This window comes from Strongylocentrotus purpuratus, unplaced genomic scaffold (genome assembly GCF_000002235.5).
Source record: "Strongylocentrotus purpuratus isolate Spur 01 unplaced genomic scaffold, Spur_5.0 spur5_scaffold_5, whole genome shotgun sequence".
NCBI lineage: Eukaryota > Metazoa > Echinodermata > Echinoidea > Camarodonta > Strongylocentrotidae > Strongylocentrotus > Strongylocentrotus purpuratus.
The window spans coordinates 25,413,067-25,433,456 of NW_022145611.1; the positions used below are offsets into that span (position 1 = coordinate 25,413,067).

General features: G+C 34.7%; 1 protein-coding gene across 1 annotated transcript; it reads left to right on the forward strand.

The window, feature by feature from the left end:
- The first annotated feature begins 1,319 nt into the window (after positions 1-1,319).
- On the forward strand, positions 1,320-18,225 carry LOC580971 (protein O-mannosyl-transferase 2). The gene is made up of 18 exons (XM_780996.5): positions 1,320-1,707; positions 3,486-3,675; positions 3,997-4,105; positions 4,664-4,838; positions 5,439-5,532; positions 6,396-6,502; positions 7,024-7,106; positions 7,344-7,453; positions 7,842-7,972; positions 8,444-8,522; positions 9,048-9,199; positions 9,995-10,083; positions 10,764-10,840; positions 11,547-11,618; positions 12,594-12,759; positions 13,251-13,391; positions 14,076-14,184; positions 14,634-18,225. The coding sequence occupies exons 1-18, from the start codon at positions 1,382-1,384 to the stop codon at positions 14,737-14,739; spliced, it is 2,316 nt and encodes a 771-aa protein (XP_786089.4). The 5' UTR covers positions 1,320-1,381; the 3' UTR covers positions 14,740-18,225.
- Positions 18,226-20,390: the final 2,165 nt, after the last annotated feature.

The window sequence follows — 20,390 nt, forward strand, 5'->3', positions numbered from 1 at the left end:
AATATGGGCTGTTTTTACATCCTCCTCAGGCCAAGGCCCGGATACGCCACTGCCCTCCTCTATTGTGTATTGTCGCTGATCCGTATCGACTATATGTTTTTCTTCTGTTTTTAGCCGGATATAGTTCAATGTCATTGTCACTAATTATTTGACAAGAGTGTTTCTTACATCGTGGAATATCGGTTATGAAAGTGGACCGGAACATTGGAAGTTCAATAATAGTTTATTAAATGAAAGAGACTATATGTTTTAAAGATGAGGGAAGCAGAGTTTAAAGAACAAATTAGAAATATTCCGTTGGTAAAAGGAATTTGTTTGGGAAATACATAATTGAAGCAAATATTGTAAGCGGATGAAATAACGCTCTTTTAAGATAGGAGTTCAAGATTAAAGATAAGACATACATTCTGCCCCTGGGCCCAAAGGTGTGTACTCATACGTTTCAGTTTGGGAAGCTCGTAGATGTTGTTAAAATATTAGGTGTTTATTTGTCAGTACATGTAGATATCAAGGAAAAATGAATTAAAAGGAAATATTAAACAATATTTAAAAATATTGACGTGGTGGAAACAGCGTGATTTAACTTTAATGGGTAAAATTCAATTGATGAAAGTATATGGATATTCTAAATTTAGTACATGTAACATCACTAATGCCAGTTCCAGAGTGGGTATTTAAAGAAATTGAAGTTTAATGTTTTGATTTCTTGTGGAGAGGTAAATATAAAATTAAAAGAAATACAATGATTTTAGATTATCAGCATGGAGAGCTAATGATGAATCTTAGGTTATTTGTAAAAGCACAAAGAATAAGGTGGATAAAAAGGCTTGTAATAGGAACTCATGCTATCAAATGGAAACAATACTTTAAATATTTAATGAGACCGATGGGAGGGAATCTAATATTTTATTGCAATTATTGGAGAGATACAGTGAAATTCACGTTACCTTCTTTTTATCGGAATCTTCTGAAAGCATTGATAGATTATGAAAGAATAATTATGTTAACCCATTGCTTACTGGAACCGGGTGCTCCCTGTATTAAGCCTATGGGAATTAGATAATTCAGTAGTCAACGGGTTAAAACAGAAGAGAGATACAGATGGAATAGCATTTTGAATAATGACGATTTAATTGAACTAGAAGGTCAAACCTTATTTGAGGAAAATATGTTTAAAAAAATATATATCCTCTTCATCATATTTGTGATGAAATTGGAGAATTGAAACCTAAAACTTATTTTTTTTAAATGTTAGATAGATGACAGTACCACATGCCTTATTAAGTATATATCTCTATGCAGTACCATCAAAACAGAGCATTTCCGCCCTCTCTTGATAAGAAGCTGACAAGTAGGCAAAAACTTAGTACCAATCAACGTCATGTCTTCAGATATTTTCAAGAAATCTACGGTAGATCCAAAACAAGCGAAACAAGCCTTCAAACCATGCCATGAAGATTATCAAAAGGACACATATGAAGGGAAGAAGATGGCTAAAATGCAAGACCAATCCAACGGAAGTGGTAGAGGAAAAGCAGACTCTCAGTCCAGTCCCACACGTACGGATTCGTGTAGTTACCAGCCTGTAACGCCGACATCAGCGCTGCTGAGAGGAAACAAGATCATTTATGCTGTGCCAATAAGTATCATATCGTTAATGGCGCTAGCTACAAGATTCTACAAACTTCGAGAACCTGGTCACATCTGGTAACTAGCATCACTGCCAAATTAAAAAGATATATAGGTATAGGTATACGGTCTGAAATTATAGTAAATTCTAAAACTTAATTGCCAAAACTTATAAAAACCCTATTCTAGCCTTAAGGGCTCTCTCGAAATGTTTTTTTAATGATATTATTCGAGAGAGCCTTAAACGGCTCCCATACCCCTGCACGGAGAGGCATGTAAACAAAACTCAAAAGTGGTCCAAAATCACACTTTCGCGCACCCGACCAATATTGGACAGTGGCTTTGATAAATTTTGTCCGAGTTTTGGTCTTAATTAGCGCTTTAATTTCAAAATCGGATCTAAAAATAACAAAATAAGAGCAATTTTCTTACCAGACCGATACAGCTCAGCTCCCTTTTCACGTGTACCGTGTGAATTCACGATGTCTACACAATGGTGATGACCTCTGACTGGCACTTCCGTAATTGTGGGTAAATTGTGCTGCTTCCGTATAATGCGCTGTATGAGTGTTATTCAGCGCATTATACGGAAGCAGCACATTTACGAAGTGCTAGTCAGAGGTCATCACCATTGTGTAGACATCGTGAATTCACACGGTACACGTGAAAAGGGAGCTGAGCTGTATCGGTCTGGTAAGAAAATTGCTCTTATTTTGTTATTTTTAGATCCGATTTTGAAATTAAAGCGCTAATTAAGACCAAAACTCGGACAAAATTTATCAAAGCCACTGTCCAATATTGGTCGGGTGCGCGAAAGTGTGATTTTGGACCACTTTTGAGTTTTGTTTACATGCCTCTCCGTGCAGGGGTATGGGAGCCGTTTAAGGCTCTCTCGAATAATATCATTAAAAAAACATTTCGAGAGAGCCCTTAAGGCTACCCTATTCTTTGTTCATTGACTTCTATTCAATAATCAAATCTTGTCCCTGACTAGTACTAGAGAAGGAGAAAACGCATCTTTTACATTATGATGAGAACAGGTATGACTTTTCCTTGTTTTGAATTATCCTAAGGAATCCGATAGACCCTGTTAGATTTATTTAAAAGTAAAATATTGTTGAATGACTAACAATAATATTATTTATACTAGACCTAGATCTATAGTAGTGCTGGTGGGCATGGCATGTGCGTTTGTTTTGTTGTTGCTGCTGTTGTTGTTGTTGTGTTTTTTTTTTTGGGGGGGGGGGGGGGAGGGGTTGTTGCCTTCTTATTTCCAGAATGTTTAATGTTTATTTTTTTTAAAGTAAAAAGAGAAGGATTAAATGCAAAATAAAAGAAAAGAAAAGTGAAATAAGCTTTCAATTTGATGATGACCCATCCGGTGTTGATCAAGCCAATTTAAAATGATGACAGAAACTGGAACTAGTTATGGAGGATTAAGTCTGCATTCACAAGCTTCTATAACTATCCATTTAAGTAAGTAAATACATTGTATGTCTTTTAAATCCCTGGTCTATACTCTATAGCCTTGTATGAAAATAGAATGAACAAAAATGAATAGAATAGCATTGAAAATAGACATACTGATGCTTTTTTGCCTTGCTCTCATCACAGCTAACCGCAAGAATGAACAACTGAAGTTGGACATTAAAAAGGAAACCAAAGGAATAAAGTACACAAAAATAGCAGGGTCTAATGGGATGCATACAAATTCATATGTATGTTCCTCACATTGGCATCATGAATGATGGGGTCAATAGTGGTGGCAATTTAAATCTGCTGGTACATGCCCTAGAGTTTGTGTTAAAATCCACCTTGATTGAATGTTGCTATCAAAGTCTTAAATCTTATTTCAGCTGGGATGAAACTCATTTTGGAAAGATGGGGAGCTTCTACATCAATCGCACATTCTTCTTTGATGTGCACCCGCCGCTGGGTAAGATGTTGATAGGCCTTGCAGGTTACCTGACTGGATACGATGGCTCCTTTCCTTTCGACAAGCCAGGAGACAAGTATGGCGACACCGAGTACTATGGCATGAGAGCTGTGAGTATGTGTGTGAATTTTGTGAGATCTTTGATTACAAAAGGTATTTCTAAACAGTGTATGAAAGATATCGTAAAATTGTGTAGTTTGGAAGAAGGAAGAGTGAGTGAGTGAGTTAGTGAAAAAGAGAGGAGGAGACAGAGAGAGAGAGAGAGAGAGAGAATGAAAGAGAAAAAAAGAGAGAGGGGCAATAAATATACTATAGGATATTGATTATAATGCACCTTTAAAATTATTATTTGAATGGTTCATAATTAAACTCTTCATGTCTATTTCAAAATTTAGATCAGTAACATAATTCAAGCATTTTTCTTTGTTTAGTTTTGCACCACCCTTGGGGCACTCATCATACCTCTGACCTACCTAACCGTGGAAGAAATGACCAAGTCGATTCCTGCAGCAATAATCGCATCCTCACTAATTCTATTCGGTAAGTCTATTTTGAAGGAAGATATATAAGTTCAACTTATTTAGAATCAGAGGTATAAAGTGACACTTTTTGCCTATCTTATATCTTGGGGTATTGTTATAGAATAACATTTATCCTTTTCCAACATAATCTCATTGTGAGATCTTGTATTGTAACCATACATAATTCAGTCTGTGCTTTTGGGGAAAAAAAATGGAAATTCCACAAGTTTATTACTTCAGTATACTTTCTTCAAAGGTAGGCAATTCCCAATTGTCTCATAAGAGAGGCTACAAGGTCGATCTTACTATGTTCAGGGATCTATTTTGTCCCACACTAGAACACTGGGTTATTCCTTCATTTACCTGTGTACATACAAACACTATATTCTCAAATTCTAAAGAAAAGTTATATGCAAGTCTAGAAATGCCTTGCCTTCCCAAGCACCCAAAAGCTAATCTAGTTACCTGATAGTCTGTCTTGCTAAACTCTGCTAACCCATGACAAGTGCTGTGTAAACAAGAGGTCCAGATTTTGCACCTTTCTTTATTTTCTGTTGGCTGTCCTTGTTTTTCTTAGACTGTGGATGCCTGACACTGTCCCAGTACATCCTCCTAGATCCTATCCTCATGGTATTTATCAGTGCCTCGGTCTTCTCTCTTGTTAAGTTCCAATCCTGTCAGTCGAACCCGTTTAGTCCAAGGTGGTGGGTCTGGATGGCTGTTACTGGAGTCTTACTGGCATGTTCTTTCAGGTATGGAATCTTCAAATCTTGAAATTTATGTACTGATGGTTGTGTCAGATATTTTGTGTTAAAAAAATGTTGATAATAGCTTATGGAGTTCTCCTCTGCTGCACCACAGTACTGTTTACACCTTGCATGATGTGCATTCAGTAAGTTTCAGGCAATAAAATCTTGATTATGTAAATTGTGCTCCCTTTGGGTCAAAAACCAAAGGTTGTATAATTGTCCTAAGGCACGATTTTCTTTTTTTAGCAGGGCTCAACGCTTTTTTCTCGTTTTGATTGCAAATCTAAGGAATATATATTGGAGAAAAATAGTGAGCAGTGTCATTTAACATCTTTTTTAAGTTAAACCATCTCTAGCTTTAAAGTCTTTAAAATTGTGTGTTTGTCATGTACAGTTTGAATTTTAATGAAGAAAAAAAAATTACGTTGGAAGCTAACTCATGTATATTTTGTGTCAATTTTAAAAGGATCCTGTTTGATATCAGTGTTTAGTCAGTACTCAGTAGACATCATTAAGATATGGAATACATGGGAGATACAAATGGTCACTTACAATTATATAAAGTTAAGTCAATGAACAAAATGATTATTTGAATGTTGGCAGTGTCAAATGGGTTGGACTGTTTGTCATCCTTCTTGCTGGGGCAACCACAGCTTTGGACCTATGGAAACTCCTTGGGGACTTGAATCTTACAAAGGTAAGCAGATAATCCTGGACATTGGTGGTGTTGCATGAGTTAATCCATCATAGTGGCATGGGGATGGGGGGGGGGGGGGGGGGTAACCAGATTTATCAGATGAATAAAATGCACCAGAACACAGGTTTGTGTCATTTTCTTTTCATGCCAACCTTCTTCCTCTCTTTTTCTCTGTCTTTTCTCTTTTATTTGCCATTTGATGGGGAGACCTATGCAACCATGTAGCTACACACCACATAAGCTAGAGTCTTGGTATCTACGTGCATTTCCTTGAAAAGAGAAATGGGAGAGAGAAAAAAAGAGAAGGGAGGGAGAGTATGAACATGGATATCTACATGTATATATCTGTCTTAAAACACACTTTCATTTGCTCAAGAGTGCTATGGAGTGCTACATATATGTATTCCTGTATGTGCATGCAAGAACAATAGGACATGAGCATCCGAAAATCAAATAAAGGCATGTGTATAGCATAAACTTTGAATTTGTGAAGGCAACTTGGGCGATGAAGCCATCCGGTGTACAGTGTGTTGAAAATACTGAGATCAGGATGACCAGGTGCATGTGTGAGACCTCTCTACATGACTGCAAGAAGAATGAAGAATTGACAAAAGGTCTTTCAAGAGATAACGATGGGTAGATTGAAATGTTATGGACATGTGGTTACCGGTAGTACAGTTTAAAGCAGTTTAAAAACTATACATTTTCCGGTGGCTGACTCATAATCCTGGATCAGAACTCCCAAAACTTGGAAGGAGTCATTAAAAGAAGATGCAAGAGTATTATGCCTCATCAAGGTGAATGTTAGAGACCAGTAGTAGTAGAGGGTAGATGAATTGAAGCAACTTCTTTTTTTTATACAGATGACACTGTTGTACCACCTCTTGGCGAGAATAGTGTGTTTGATATGCCTGCCTGCAATCATCTACACAGCTTTCTTTGCAGTGCACTTCCAAGTGTTAAATCAAAGGTAAGTAAATCCTGATGCAGTGATAGATTTTGAAGTCAGCAAAAGACAAAATTGGGCATGATATTGTGTGCAGCCTTGTGCAGATCACGGAAAGGCTCCGAGTAAAGTTATGCATTAATTACCTGCATGGTTTCATGGTATATATGTTTGTGGGAAGGGGGTATGGTTGAGGGCACTTGTATTCATATTTGGAAATATATCCATTTTAGATGCATGATGTGTGTCACGAGTAAACACAAGTAAAGGTATGAATGTTACAGGCCTTAGTTATTTTAGGAACAGGCCACTTGGTCAGTCATCAGAGAACAGATGCCAACAAATATTAAATGGTAGCACCAGGAGATGGGTTCATTTTCCTTTAAGCTTTGTCATTTTGGGGAAGCATTGCAGAAAGTGAAAATGATATTCATGACAATATGAAGTGGCCTGATGTCGCCATTTTGCCATTTTGAAGGGGAGAGACTATAACATCATTTTACTAAATGAGAAACTTAACAACATGGATATTTGCTTAATCACAGTGGCAATGGAGATGGTTTCTACAGCTCAGCATTCCAAGCTAAACTCATAGGAAATAAACTTCACAATGCAGCTATGCCAGAAGGTAAAAACTTGCCTGTCAAGTATTTTCTTTGTTTATTGTGATTCTTTTCATTTTCTTTTAATACAGGCTATGTTAAAACAATCAGGAATTTATTCAACCAATTGTTGTTTATACTAATGAGCCAGCATGCTTGGGCTGGTCCGTGGCACTATGAAGTTAAAATATGAAAATATAGCGTATGTGAACTAGCCCATATGGATATTTCTAATGCATCACTTCTGTATTCCTCCTGTGTAGCTATAGCCTATGGATCTCTCATCACATTGAAGAACCATCGATCTTCAGGGGGGCTACTTCACTCCCATCATCACCTCTACCCTGAAGGTTCTGGTGCGATGCAGCAACAGGTATATATTCTACTGTTAAGGTCCTCTATTTCATCGGGTTAATCACCCACGGTTTATAGGATCCATTAGAATTGCAGCACAAATCTGTTATTAGATAAAGGATAAAAATATTTCATAGTGCAAGAATAAGGGCCATATCTCACTTCTCTTCATCTGACTTTTAGCCCTTGACAATAAACAAAAGAATCTATAACTTTTAACATTATTTTAAATCTCAATATTGTCATTATTTTCATAATAGTCTTCATTATTATCGTCAACATTGTTGCCACTTTTATTATCATTGTTATCATTATCTTTTTCATTACTGTTTTTATCATTATTAGTATTATCAATATAACCTTTACTATCATTATTGTCATGATTATTACGTGATTTTGCTTTCAAGGTGACGGCGTATACTCACAAGGATGTCAACAATGAATGGTTGGTGAAGAAGTTTAATGTCAACCCTGACCCGAATGATACATCCATAGAGTACGTCAAACATGGTGATCTCATCAGACTGGAACACACTGCGTAAGTAACTTGTTTCATATTATGGGGTAGAAGAAAATCGAGTACAGACTCAGCACAGGGGGGCATTACAGAAAGCCTTTTTTCAATAAAAAATGACAAAAATCAGTGACAAATCTGCTGATAACTAATCGGAAGCAAGGATTTCAGTAGCTTATAACAAAAACTGTCATTTGTCACTGATGAAAAGTTTTGTGAAACGACCCCAGACCTAAAACCTAATATGAAGAGTATCATTATCACTTTGATCCATAACCAGTGCAGACTTCTCAACCTGATTCGAGAGGAGGGATGAGTTCAGACTAATTCCAGACTGGAAGTCTAGAGAGAGCTAACGCACTAATGTAGCCATACAGTTAGATTGACTTATGCTCACTTTGGTGTCCAGTGATGTTTGTAATGGCAACTACATTTACATAAAGATGTACCTCTACATTTTATACATGTCTTGATTTATATATTTCTTATCCGCAGAACTAAGAGAAATCTTCACAGTCATCCGCTACCAGCCCCACTGTCCAGTCGACATCAACAGGTTACTTGCTACGGAGAGGTGAGATTCTCTATGACAGCATCTAGGGTCAGAACAGGACTTCACATAGCAAGTGAAAAATGTTCTAATATGTGTTGAAAGGAGGGCTCAAATGGAAGGGCTATTTACAGAGACCTTGAAATCTTTTGCTTTTAATTTAAATGCTTAAATGCTTTTAATGCTGGATAAGCTGATGTTTTCGTGTACAGATATTTTTTTATGACAGGGACACAGACATTTTTGTAAGTTGTTAGTTTAGCAATACACGTTGGCACATGCACTGCAAGCTCCTTTTCTCATGTTGTTAAATTCATGACCCTAAAACAATTTTTTTGATATCCACAGAATAAAACCCTCCTAAATGTAACATTTATACAGTAGCTGGAGTGTCCATTCGTGCCCAAACTAGTACTCAGACCATTCTAGATTAAATCAAAATGTAGTTCTAAGCCATCAATCAAATCTGATTTCCATTGTGTACTCTTTGTATATCACTGAATACTGCTGATCAATCACTTATGTTGATTTGTTGTCCTTTTGTCACAGAATGGTACGGGTGATGTGAATGATGTGTGGAGGGTTGAGATCGTAGGAGGCAGAGAAGGAGACCTGGTCAAAGTGGTGAAGACCAAACTCAAACTTGTTCATCAGATCAATGGATGTGCCTTATTCTCACACTCAAAGACACTCCCTAAATGGTCAGTATTTGGATTTGAATAAATTAAGTAATTATCTCTCTGTTTCTTCTTTACTTTGAATTGTGATAAGGACTGCAATTTAGGATTGTCATAAAATGGATATTGTAGTATATCGCACATAGTTTACATAATAATTAATGAGATAAAAGCAATATGCCCTGTTGTCTTTCTTGAATCATCTCCATGAAAGTCCTGTAGGATATTTAGGTCATTGGATGGATATTTATATTACGATAGATATATCTGCAAATATAACATAGAAACAATACACAAAAAGAAAAGGAATGGAGATTACTACATTTAAATCATTAATAACTGTATCTAGGTAGTTCCTATATTTAGCCTATATGAAATTAGAAAATTTGGTAGTCAATGAGTTGAATATGATGTGGGTCACAAAACAAATGAATACAATGGGGTTATTTACAATTACATGATTATTTGGTAGAGTCATTCCATAATTTTTGTGAAATAATATTTGAAAGTAAAAAGAAAATAATGGCAGGGAGAGAGTTTGTTTGACTTGCCCAGAGCTACTGGGCAAGTGTTTATGAAGCCCAAGGACTGTGGGATAAAGTGTTTCACAACAATCAGTTACTCAACATTTGCTTCAGGTTCATTTGCCATACACTTTATTTCATTAAAGACATGTGATTATGGTTTCAGTTATGTTTGGTCTTAAGTTGAAGTTAGCAGTTGGGTTAGTGTAGCAAGTTGACTGTAGCACAATGTTCTAGAGATCATGTCTTGTAGAACTGAACAATCATCTTGCCATCGATGTTGATTATGTTGCAGGGGATGGGAACAGCTGGAAGTCACCTGCAATCCTTACATCAGAGATGTGAGAACCCTGTGGAATGTAGAGGATCACGTCAACGAGAAACGTGAGTTTATTGTTTATGATTTAATTCATTACTCGATACGGTTACTCTATGTTACGAAAAAGAGAGAGACTGAATCATGTAGGGCTTAGTGATTATATAATAATTTAGTAGCATTTATTTTTAGCTAATCTTAAATAACTATTATCCAGCCCCCCCCCCCCCCTCTCCCTAAGATATATAGAAGAGAGAACAAGAGAAACGGGAAGAGAGACGAGGAAAAGAATGAGAAAAGGATAGGGCCCCTTCCACACCCTCATCCAAATCGATTTGCTGAGTAAAACCGGTGCATCTCCCCCTCCACCCCGTTTAATTGATGAGGTTGCCCCATCACCGGCTGGACCCATGCTACATGTACACCGCTGATGTTTACAATGCCATATCAGTCATTGGTCACTCATGGTAATTTAGTTTTATGTGGGAAGTGAAGGAAAATGAAATACATGCTGTGTTGCAATGTCAATAAGATTAACGGCCTCCTTGCGGGTAGTCAAGAAATTGTGTTTAAAAAAAAAATGTTTAAAATGAAAAGTATCACCCCAACTGTATAGATAATACATGTAAATTACCAATATGGAGTACCGGTATTGGAGTTATTTTCTCTGTACCCTTTCAATTTTTTGACATTTCCTTGAATTTTAATAACAGATAGATGTCTTATTTTTTTCATGTTGTCTTTACAGTTCCCAACATGAACATAAGCCTATTTGTGCCATCATTTCTGGAAAGATTCTTAGAGGCTCACTTGGTCATGGCCTCAGTGAGTTATTAGAATTTAATCTTTATCTTTCAATGAATGCCTGTTGTTATGCATTAAGGATTGTCTCTGTGATAGAGATTGCATTGCTTGTGGTTGTGTTAAACATGTCTTTAAAATAGTATTCAATAGTATAATTATGATATTAATATCATTGACATGTACTGTAAGGTGCATAATGAAACTGCATCCCTTGGCACATGGTGACCTGGTTTTACTCTAGCAGTCCTTAACAATGGACAGAGTGTGATCAGGAATGTCACATCTTTACTGTGCCCATGATCATACATTTGTAAGAAGGCAACCACAGACAAAGATCTCATCTAAGCATCAGGAATAGATTTGAACCAATGAGCCTGTGCCTGAGAGTGAAGAGGACTGTCTATTTTACCACTGTGCCTTTAGTACCGGTATGTTTAATTATTCGTCACAAATTTGTGCTTTGTCCTTTATAAATCCCTCAAGGAACCATTCCTGTTATTCTTTTTATTTCAGGCATACCCAAAATCAGTTCTTGTCTTATTCTTTCTGAGTCAATGCTATTATTGTTATTACTGATTTAAATATTCCTATATTAAATTGATGAGCTAGACAAGAATAATATGAAATCCATTGTCTACTGGAACCAGGTGGCCCCTGTGTTAAAGGCTATGGCTATGAGAGAAACCAGTAGTCAGGGGGTTAACATGCAGTTTTATTGCATTTTCAGGGTAACAGCAACCTCAAACCCAAGGAAGGTGAGATAACATCAGAGCCTTGGCAGTGGCCCATCAACTACAGGGTAAATTACAATTAATTTTTATCATCATAGTTATCATTATAGTGATTATGACTTAAAGCACTTAGAAACAGAGTATTAAGCACTATACAAACGTGACTATTGTTGTTATTTCTTCTTCTTCTTCCAGTGTAAGTGCTGCTTCAAGGTGATGAAGATAAACGCACTGGTTGTGTGTGTATATGTGGAGACTTTAACATATCCTGTTATTCCACATTTCCACATTTTAAATTGTTGTTCTTGTTGTGCTGGTGCATATATACTTGTGTAAGTAAAAAAAATGTGCATATACCAGTTTGGTTTACTTTCTAATTTCACATTCCATATTACACATAGTCAGTTTTGTTTACAAGAAATGTGATGATGATGCATATGTATTTTGAATGAACATTGGTATATGAGATAATGAATCACTTTTGGTTACTTCTTAATTATGGACTGAGATAATTTGGAAATTGTGATATGAATGTGCTTAAGGTAAAAGCAAAGCTTGTTGTTTGTAGGCTCCCGAGAGTAATACCATAATTATAAACCTAACAAAGTTGTTGGAAAAAACAGGGAACATTTTAAAAATAAGTGTTATTAAAGTGAAATGCAATGGAGATCTCCTCATTTAATGAATACTTCTTCAGACTATGGACCACATGGTAAATGGTTTGAATCCCTGCCATGGCACTAATGTCCTTTGGCAAGATGTTAATCTAGATTTGCCAGGTCAATAGATACCCAGCAGGAAGAATTTTGTTGAACACTTGACCTCCTTAAAGATGCTCTGCTTCAGTCAAGGTAATAATATTATCCAGGGCTTTGTAACTAAAGGACAAGTGCTTTATAAATTACAAATTATTGTTAATATAATCATGTTTTTGCATGCATAGCGAATAAATCATACCAGACAGAATGATTCGTAGAGGCTCCCGATTCTTCCCACAAATATCTATTCCAAGTCAAACAGTGATTCTATTTTTCAATTTTCAGGGGCAGCGGTTTTCTGGGACTAATGAAACTGAGTACAGGGTGTACCTCCTGGGCAATCCAGTGATCTGGTGGGGCAACCTAGTTGTACTAGCCATATTCTGTCTGGCAGCAGTGGGCTGGCTCTTTATGATGCAGAGGGGCTGTGAGCTGTCACCACAGATACAAGGTGTGATTCTCCCTAATATTACTCATATTAACATACACTTGGTATTACATTGATATGGTTAAAGCCTGCTTATTTGTGTGAGAGGGTTTCTCTTTTCTCAAGAGACTGTTTGATATTTAAATGGACATGATTCACTTTCGGTGGATAATATCAATACATTTTAAATGGAATAAAAATATAAAAAATTTAATTTAATTTTTTTTTTTTTTTTTTTTTTTAACAATCCTGGTATGCTTAGTTGCTAGGTTTATGTATTTCTAGGTTTTTCAAAAAGAAAATTCTGAAAGAGATGGACTAAAAAATACTGTTTCCTGTTTTCTTTCTATAATCCTTATCTTTTTTGATTTTTCTTTTGGAGGTAGAGTAAATCTCTATTTGATTAGCAGTTGTTCAGTTACACTATAAATGAAAAATGACAAATGACAATCAGTTTTGTACCTTTGGGAGAAGAGCATATAACCAGTTCAATCTAACTATTGATCATCATTCAGACTCTGCTGCCAATGTGTATCCTTCATGTGGTTGGTTGCTCCTCGGTTGGGGACTTCACTACTTGCCGTTCTATCTGATGGGACGAGTTCTCTACTTCCATCATTACTTCCCTGCCATGGTCTTTAATAGTATGATTACAGGTAAGAGGGGTTCATTCATTAGATGAGAACGATTCTCAGATGAGGGGGTCTGACTTTATTAGTGAATAGAACAGTGGCCTTTATAATGGGAACGTCTAGGTTTAAGTTATTCCACAGCAGTGCATGTTTGCCCTTGGGTGAGGCTGTTATCCCATGTACCTAGTCCCTTTGATGAACTTGTGTTCTATTGAGCTTATAAGCAAACATGTGTATATTACATATATTTAACTCTCTGGTACATTCATGATACCATTATTCATTAAAAAGTACCTGTTGAATAGAATAGAATCGGGGCTTATTCACATGGATATTAAAGGAAGGCTTTAGGAAAAGGTCTGATCTTACTTCTATATTTACAGAGATGAAAAGTTCAACTCAGAGGGACTTTTATGGCAGAACTAATTGGAATGACATGGTGTGTGTGGAAAAATGGAAGAAACAAAAAAGTAGTTAAGTAACTAAGGCATTACATGTTATAACACGGGGTACCATACAGATGTATTAAAATATGAGCTGTCTCTTCTTTTTCATTGTTCAGCTTGATATGCAGAGATGCAGAGTAGGGGGTGGGCATAGTGGTTAAGGAATGTGGTTAAGGGGTAGTGATTCTGTTTTATCCATTATGTAGTTGTATCAATGATCAGTGAAATGGAAAAGATGAGAAATGATTGTTTTCTTGTACAGGAATCTTCCTGGACCATGTCCTGAAGGTGCTTGAGCTGAAGCTAGGAGGTCGCTTTCCTCACCTTCATCAAAGTGGAGTGGTGATCCTCCTTGCTGTTGTCATTCACAGGTAGGCTACACTAATATAGAATCTCTTGAAACAAAAACTAAAGCTACAAAAATAAGCATAAAACCACAAACAAACGAACACAAACATCACCTTCTAACAATCTTTCGAGTTTTATGGCGAAAACAAGAACCAAGTAATTGAATGCTGTAGACCTTTACAATTGTATCCAGTATTTTAAAAGATATTCACTTAATATAAGCACAATGCATATTGTAATCACTTCATGTTTTTTTCTTCAAAATATGAGATGGTTAATTTACCACATGGATTGCTTTCTTGAAATTCAATGCTCACACACCGTATATATTGAATATACAGTAGTATATCATCTTTACTTTTTAGTAGGATGATTTGATAAACAACCATTACAACTAGATGGTAGATATGATTGCCAGAGACTAATATCCTTGTGATTGACTGATTGTCTCTGTCTTTGATACCACTTGCAGCTTCTACCTGTTTTATCCGCTCTCCTACGGGATGGTTGGACCATTAGCAGACAAACCAGGAAGCCAGATGGCTGGCCTTCATTGGCTCTCAACCTGGGAATTCTAGTCGACACTTATCATCCATCACCACTATGTCTTCTTCAAATCATATGACCAGTACTAGCCATCACTTGCATCTTGGAGATGGACCCTGTTTCACAAAGCTATTATATTAAAGAGATATTGTGCTCACAGCCAATCTAATGCATTGATTTTGTAGCTTTAGTGTAACTTGTTATTGGTGACAAGTTTTGTGAAACAGGGTCTAGATGTTAAAAAAAATGTAACCCCGCAAGAGATGCTGTCTCCTATTTTTACTTCACAATTACTTCGTCAAATATTTATTAAGTAGTGCCATTCTTGCATCCTGTTGGGTAAAGTATATATCTGAAGACAAATTTTGACCGAAATGCAGTCCAGAATACGCAAATTATATATAATTTTAATTTTGCTTAAGTTACTCAATGAATATTAGTATAGATGGCCATTTGGCCTTTATTGCATATTGATGTTCAATATCATGTAGGTGCTAGTATTATAGTGTTTGTCTTTACGCTTCTTTACAACCATGAGTTGACTTTGACCTATGACACCGTCTATCAAAGAGGTTTAATTGAATTAGGAGATGTTTATAGATTTATTTTTATATTATGTGCATGTATCAACTAACATGTAAATTATGTGCTCCCAATTTTTATTGTGCTTAATCAGTGATGCAAATTTTATGCAATTTTTATGGAAAATCATGTAGTTTTTATGAAATAAATAGTCAATTTTGTATTAATCAAGGACTAGACAAGAAAAATAAACTTCAATCATGTGAGACTTGAAGATTGGTCATAAAATACTCCAATTGTTAGTTGGTATACATGAAGTGGGCTTTTGTGTTATAAGTGAATCTTTTTCTCAGTAGCTCAATTAAAACCTGTTTGGATACTTTGAGTCTTTCTTCTTGTTATTTTTGTTTAGTTTCTGAAGAATTGTATAATTGTATATATTCATGCTGTGTAGTTGATTTAGCCCTTTGTATGGGTTTTTTAAAACTGTATATTTTAATGGTGCTGGTAAAATATTCAATCTCCTTGGCTTGCTTTGATAATTTATATTTATAGATTTATTTGTATATACTTTGCCTTGCTGTATTCAGTGGGATGTTGTGTGCATCACATGTAATGTGTGTGGGACTGTAGATGTTAGACTTTAAGTCTGCTACATACTTTGTATTCCTTTTGTTCCTTTGTATCCTTTGCATGAGCTGTTTTCTTTTTGATGATGTACTATTTGTTTTTATAAGAGGGAAGTATTATTTACACAGAATGTTGTCTATGAATAATTTTTGAAGTCTCAGTGCCCTCTATAATCTGACCTTAACACATGGTTCTGGCTTAAGACAGTAGCGGTAATCCTCTTTCGTACAGTATTACATTGTTTCATGTAGCTATCAATGGCAGCACAGCTAAAGCCGGGGTAATAATCTCCAAGTTTGGAAGCGCTTAGTGATTGTAATAAGCGCTATATAAAAACTGAGTATTATTATTATTATTATTGTTATCAAGCTCTCTTCCTCTGGTATGCCCTAACCACAAAAAGAGTAAAGTCCTGCTGTTTGGACAGATACTTCTCAACTTCTGCATTGTGCTTGTTGGGATAGTTTTATTTTCTGCTGTTGCAACCAAGCTTCAAACTCCTTTACTTTCAATCAGTTCGAGTCAATCTGGGAACTTAAATTCTTGAAATGCTCAAGATCCAATCACCCTAAATTTGTAAGATTTTGGAAAAAATTAAGTTGATGTTCTCATTCTCTTTGGTATTCTTGTTCATTTTGTTGTTGTTGTTGGCCAGATGTTTCTCAGAATATCTTTTAGATAAATTGTAAATATTACCCTTGTGTTGGACTTCAATTTCTATGCATGTTTGTGTGTGCTTATGTTTTTATTTTCATTACTATCTCAAAACAACTCATTTAATATGTAGAATTATTTAAATAATTATTTTAGTTTGCCAAATTCTGCCATCATGGACATAATTAATATTTGTCCCACATGTATAGTGCTAGTGTTCAGCCAGGAGAATGCAGCCTTATCCATCCAGATAACTAGGGATAAAACTTGCCCCATCCTCTAATAAAATTGTTATTAGAGGAAATCTTGGAAATACAAAGAAATATTAGTGTTTGGTTATTTTTGGTCAGGTGTGTATTACATGCCTTTATTCTATGATTCCTAGACTGATCCATCTTTACATGATTTACGATTTACTTCTTATTTATTTTTAATGTTTATTTTTTACCTAACTGAGGATTAACTGAACTATTCTGTAAAATCACAATGCACACCACCTGCATAACGTGATGTTCCCCTGACAAAACAATATGAATGACATTCAATGACTTTCTTCCTAACAGACTTGATTTAATGTTTCCAGTTGAAACGTATCTCATGTTAGGAGTTTGCATAGGTCATTGGTGCTAATTATTTGCCAACTCTTAGCATGAAAATGCTTCCATTACATTTTGTATTTGAGTATAATTTATTCCATCTGTCCATGTCTTTCTAGTGATAGTTACCACTTATTTAATATCCATACTCTCAGTACTGAAATGATGTAGCCAACCTCAAGCAATCTGTGATAAAATTCATGTGGGCATGGTGAAAAAAATATTGTATTTATATAGTGTGTAAGTGGTCATGATAAATCATGTGTGGGGAAATGAAATATGTATATATTTTTGTTGGACGAATAGTAGCATTTCTTGAATAATAATGTGTATTCAGTTTGTGGTGTATGTATTTGGGTTTAACTATAATCAGGATCATTTGTAGTGAGTAGTTTCACATATATTATTATGCAGTTATAGTTTTATGTATATATTTTCTTGCATTTCAGTAAATATCCGCAAGTAACCCATTACAAGGGCAGGTGCTTGATTTAAACATTGCAGATGTAGAAAAAAAGAGTATTTTCTGTTATTCTAGTATGCATAGAAATCAGAAATTGGGCACAAAAAGTAGGATGTAGTGACTATGATTTTTGTATTGTGTATAATGAATTAGAAGATACTTCCTAAAAGGAAAAGAGATGAATTTTATTTTCAGATTTACGGACTCATTTGGATTTTGGGAACTATTTTGCTAAGAGAGGATTTAACGGTTGTGTTTATGACTGAATGATATTAATTTAGATTATGTGGTTCAGAAACAAATGAACAAGTGAACAAAATAATCAAATTCCAATTCTTTTGTTACCCTTTTCACCACAAGAATTTAATCTCAACTAAAGCTGTGTATGAGAGTACGTTGTAGTTATTGGTGCATGATTAAAATGATCAAAAGTGATATAAACACAAACAATTAAAAGCTGTGATTTCAGAAGTTTAAATTACAAATATAATATTCCAATTCAACTCTCACAATAGCCATGTATAAATATATGATTTCTATTGTAGTTATATAACACAAGTATACTATACTATATTATACAAGTAGGATTAAACTGGACATCTTTGAAACGAGGTAATAAAATGGTTGTACATCATAATACATTTTACATCAAATATACTCCATTTGATGAATGGGTCTCTGCCTTCTTATCATTTTTAAAGAGAAGTTACATTAGGTAGATTATATATTAGCTACACAATATTAGCATCAACTCATCGACAAGTTTTGTAAAAAAGCGTTGACTTTTGGTAAGTTGCACTTTGCAATAACTTTGTGTGACCTAATTAAATTTATTATAACATCAAGATAACCATCAAATTATCTTATAATGATATATAAAATAACATTGGCCTGTGAAAATATCATGAATTCATAAAGTATAACTACAAATATCCACTATGGATGCCATTTGTATGATTCGTTAGGACAAAAAAAAACTGAAGATTGTAATGTATGTATTCAGATATGCCTTATATTTACACATTGAATTTTCATGATAGTCATAATATATTTTTGTAATGTACACGTATTCATAACATTCATATTCATGCAGTTCATGAGGTTAAATTAAGGTTTATTAAGGTCATTATTATTCCACACAGAGTTGACTACATTTCAGTTTGTTTTTGCTGGATAAACAGTAATGAACACAAATATGCCTCTTTTTCTTCCAAAATATACAGAGCACTAGAGGGATATTTAAGAAAATAAAAAGTCCTGTACAAACATTTTGATAAATATGAATAAACATTTGTCGCATGTATTTATCAAGAATATGTCTCCTTTCATCACAAAATATGAGAAGTTAATTTGAAAAGTCAAATCACATCACTTTTGTCTTTAAAAAAATAAAAACTAAATTGAAAAGAAAAATCACATCATTTTTGTCTTTAAAAAAATAAAAACTTCTTAACATTGTTAATTTATACGTACATTGGTAAAAAGCTTTTTTAAAAGATATAAGATTATGATTTTAAAACAAGTGGTTGTTGAGGTTTTCCAACTAGTAGTATATTTGCAATAAGATTCATAGATGTGTATCAATGTTAATGGTATCATACAGGAAAGATTGGCTGAAAAGATTCATGATTATGCCCAGTTCCATATTTTTGTTTTGACGATTGTCGATTGATAAAATACATGGCTTAGAACTCATTAAAATTGCTTTTTTATATAGAAAGATATAATATGTGTTTGTGTAATATTTGACGACTTCGACTAGGCTGTTGACAATTTTATAGTAAATTATCTTAGTAAAATGAGTCATGATCGAGTAAATGGGAAGAAAACAGTTGTTTGATGTCATAAGTACTAACTGTCACTGTCTATTTTATTCACTTGGCAAATTGATATGAGTGATCATGTTTTATATTTCAATTTTGATGACTCTCATGCATGTCTTACATGTATTGATTGTCACTGGGAATATTCAAGATTTATATGGGTTGCCTTAAGTTCGTTTTTTTCCTATGGTATAATGGTACTTTGAAATGTCATCAATAACTCTATATGATCAGACATACAACAAATCGACACAGATTCATAATTATGGAGAAACATATAAATTGAACTTTTAGTTACTAATATACACACATTGTAATTAACAAATACCATTCCCCCCCCCCCCCCCAAGATGGTCAATAAGTGTAAAAAGTAGAAAATTAGATAGATTTAGGATGTAATAAAATGTGAACGAAAAAAAAAGAAACTTAAAAAGCAGCAAGAACAAGTATAAAAAAAGGCAAGAAGACTGACCAAAACACCAAAAGAGAAAACAAAAAAACATCTTGAAATATAATAAAGAATCTTATCATTCTGCTGCTGTTTTGTATACACCTGACCTATTATAGAAATATATAAACTAAAAAACAGACAACTAGACTTTAACTCATCTACTTGTGAGATATATATTTAACATTCTATTTACCAAAAAAATATGAAGTTATTCACAGATGTAAAGTATTAGTATATGTACATGTATTATCAATTAACATGTAAACATACATGATTAATAGCTTTGGCCCAAATTAACCAACATTGTTAATTATCAACTAGATTATGAAATACATAATAATCTGAAAATTCAGACTAGGCTATATACACAATAGGCAGAAAAATACTTTCATTTCAAATGTTCAAATATGCCATATATCATAAGCCCTCTGTAACGTAGAAAAATAGGTGTAGGTCACCCCGATTATATGATAACTAAATAAAAAAGGAGAAGATTTAATGATGGAAAAGTTATAGTAAGAGTAACATTGTTTGTTGGTGTGAC

Excerpts from the sequence above, each read along its gene's own strand:
- LOC580971 (XM_780996.5), top strand. The coding sequence starts at position 1,382 with ATGTCTTCAGATATTTTCAAGAAATCTACGGTAGATCCAAAACAAGCG. Across the intron at positions 5,533-6,395 it reads GGGACTTGAATCTTACAAAG|ATGACACTGTTGTACCACCT; the intron begins GTAAGCAGATAA and ends TTTTTTATACAG. Across the intron at positions 12,760-13,250 it reads GCTGTCACCACAGATACAAG|ACTCTGCTGCCAATGTGTAT; the intron begins GTGTGATTCTCC and ends ATCATCATTCAG.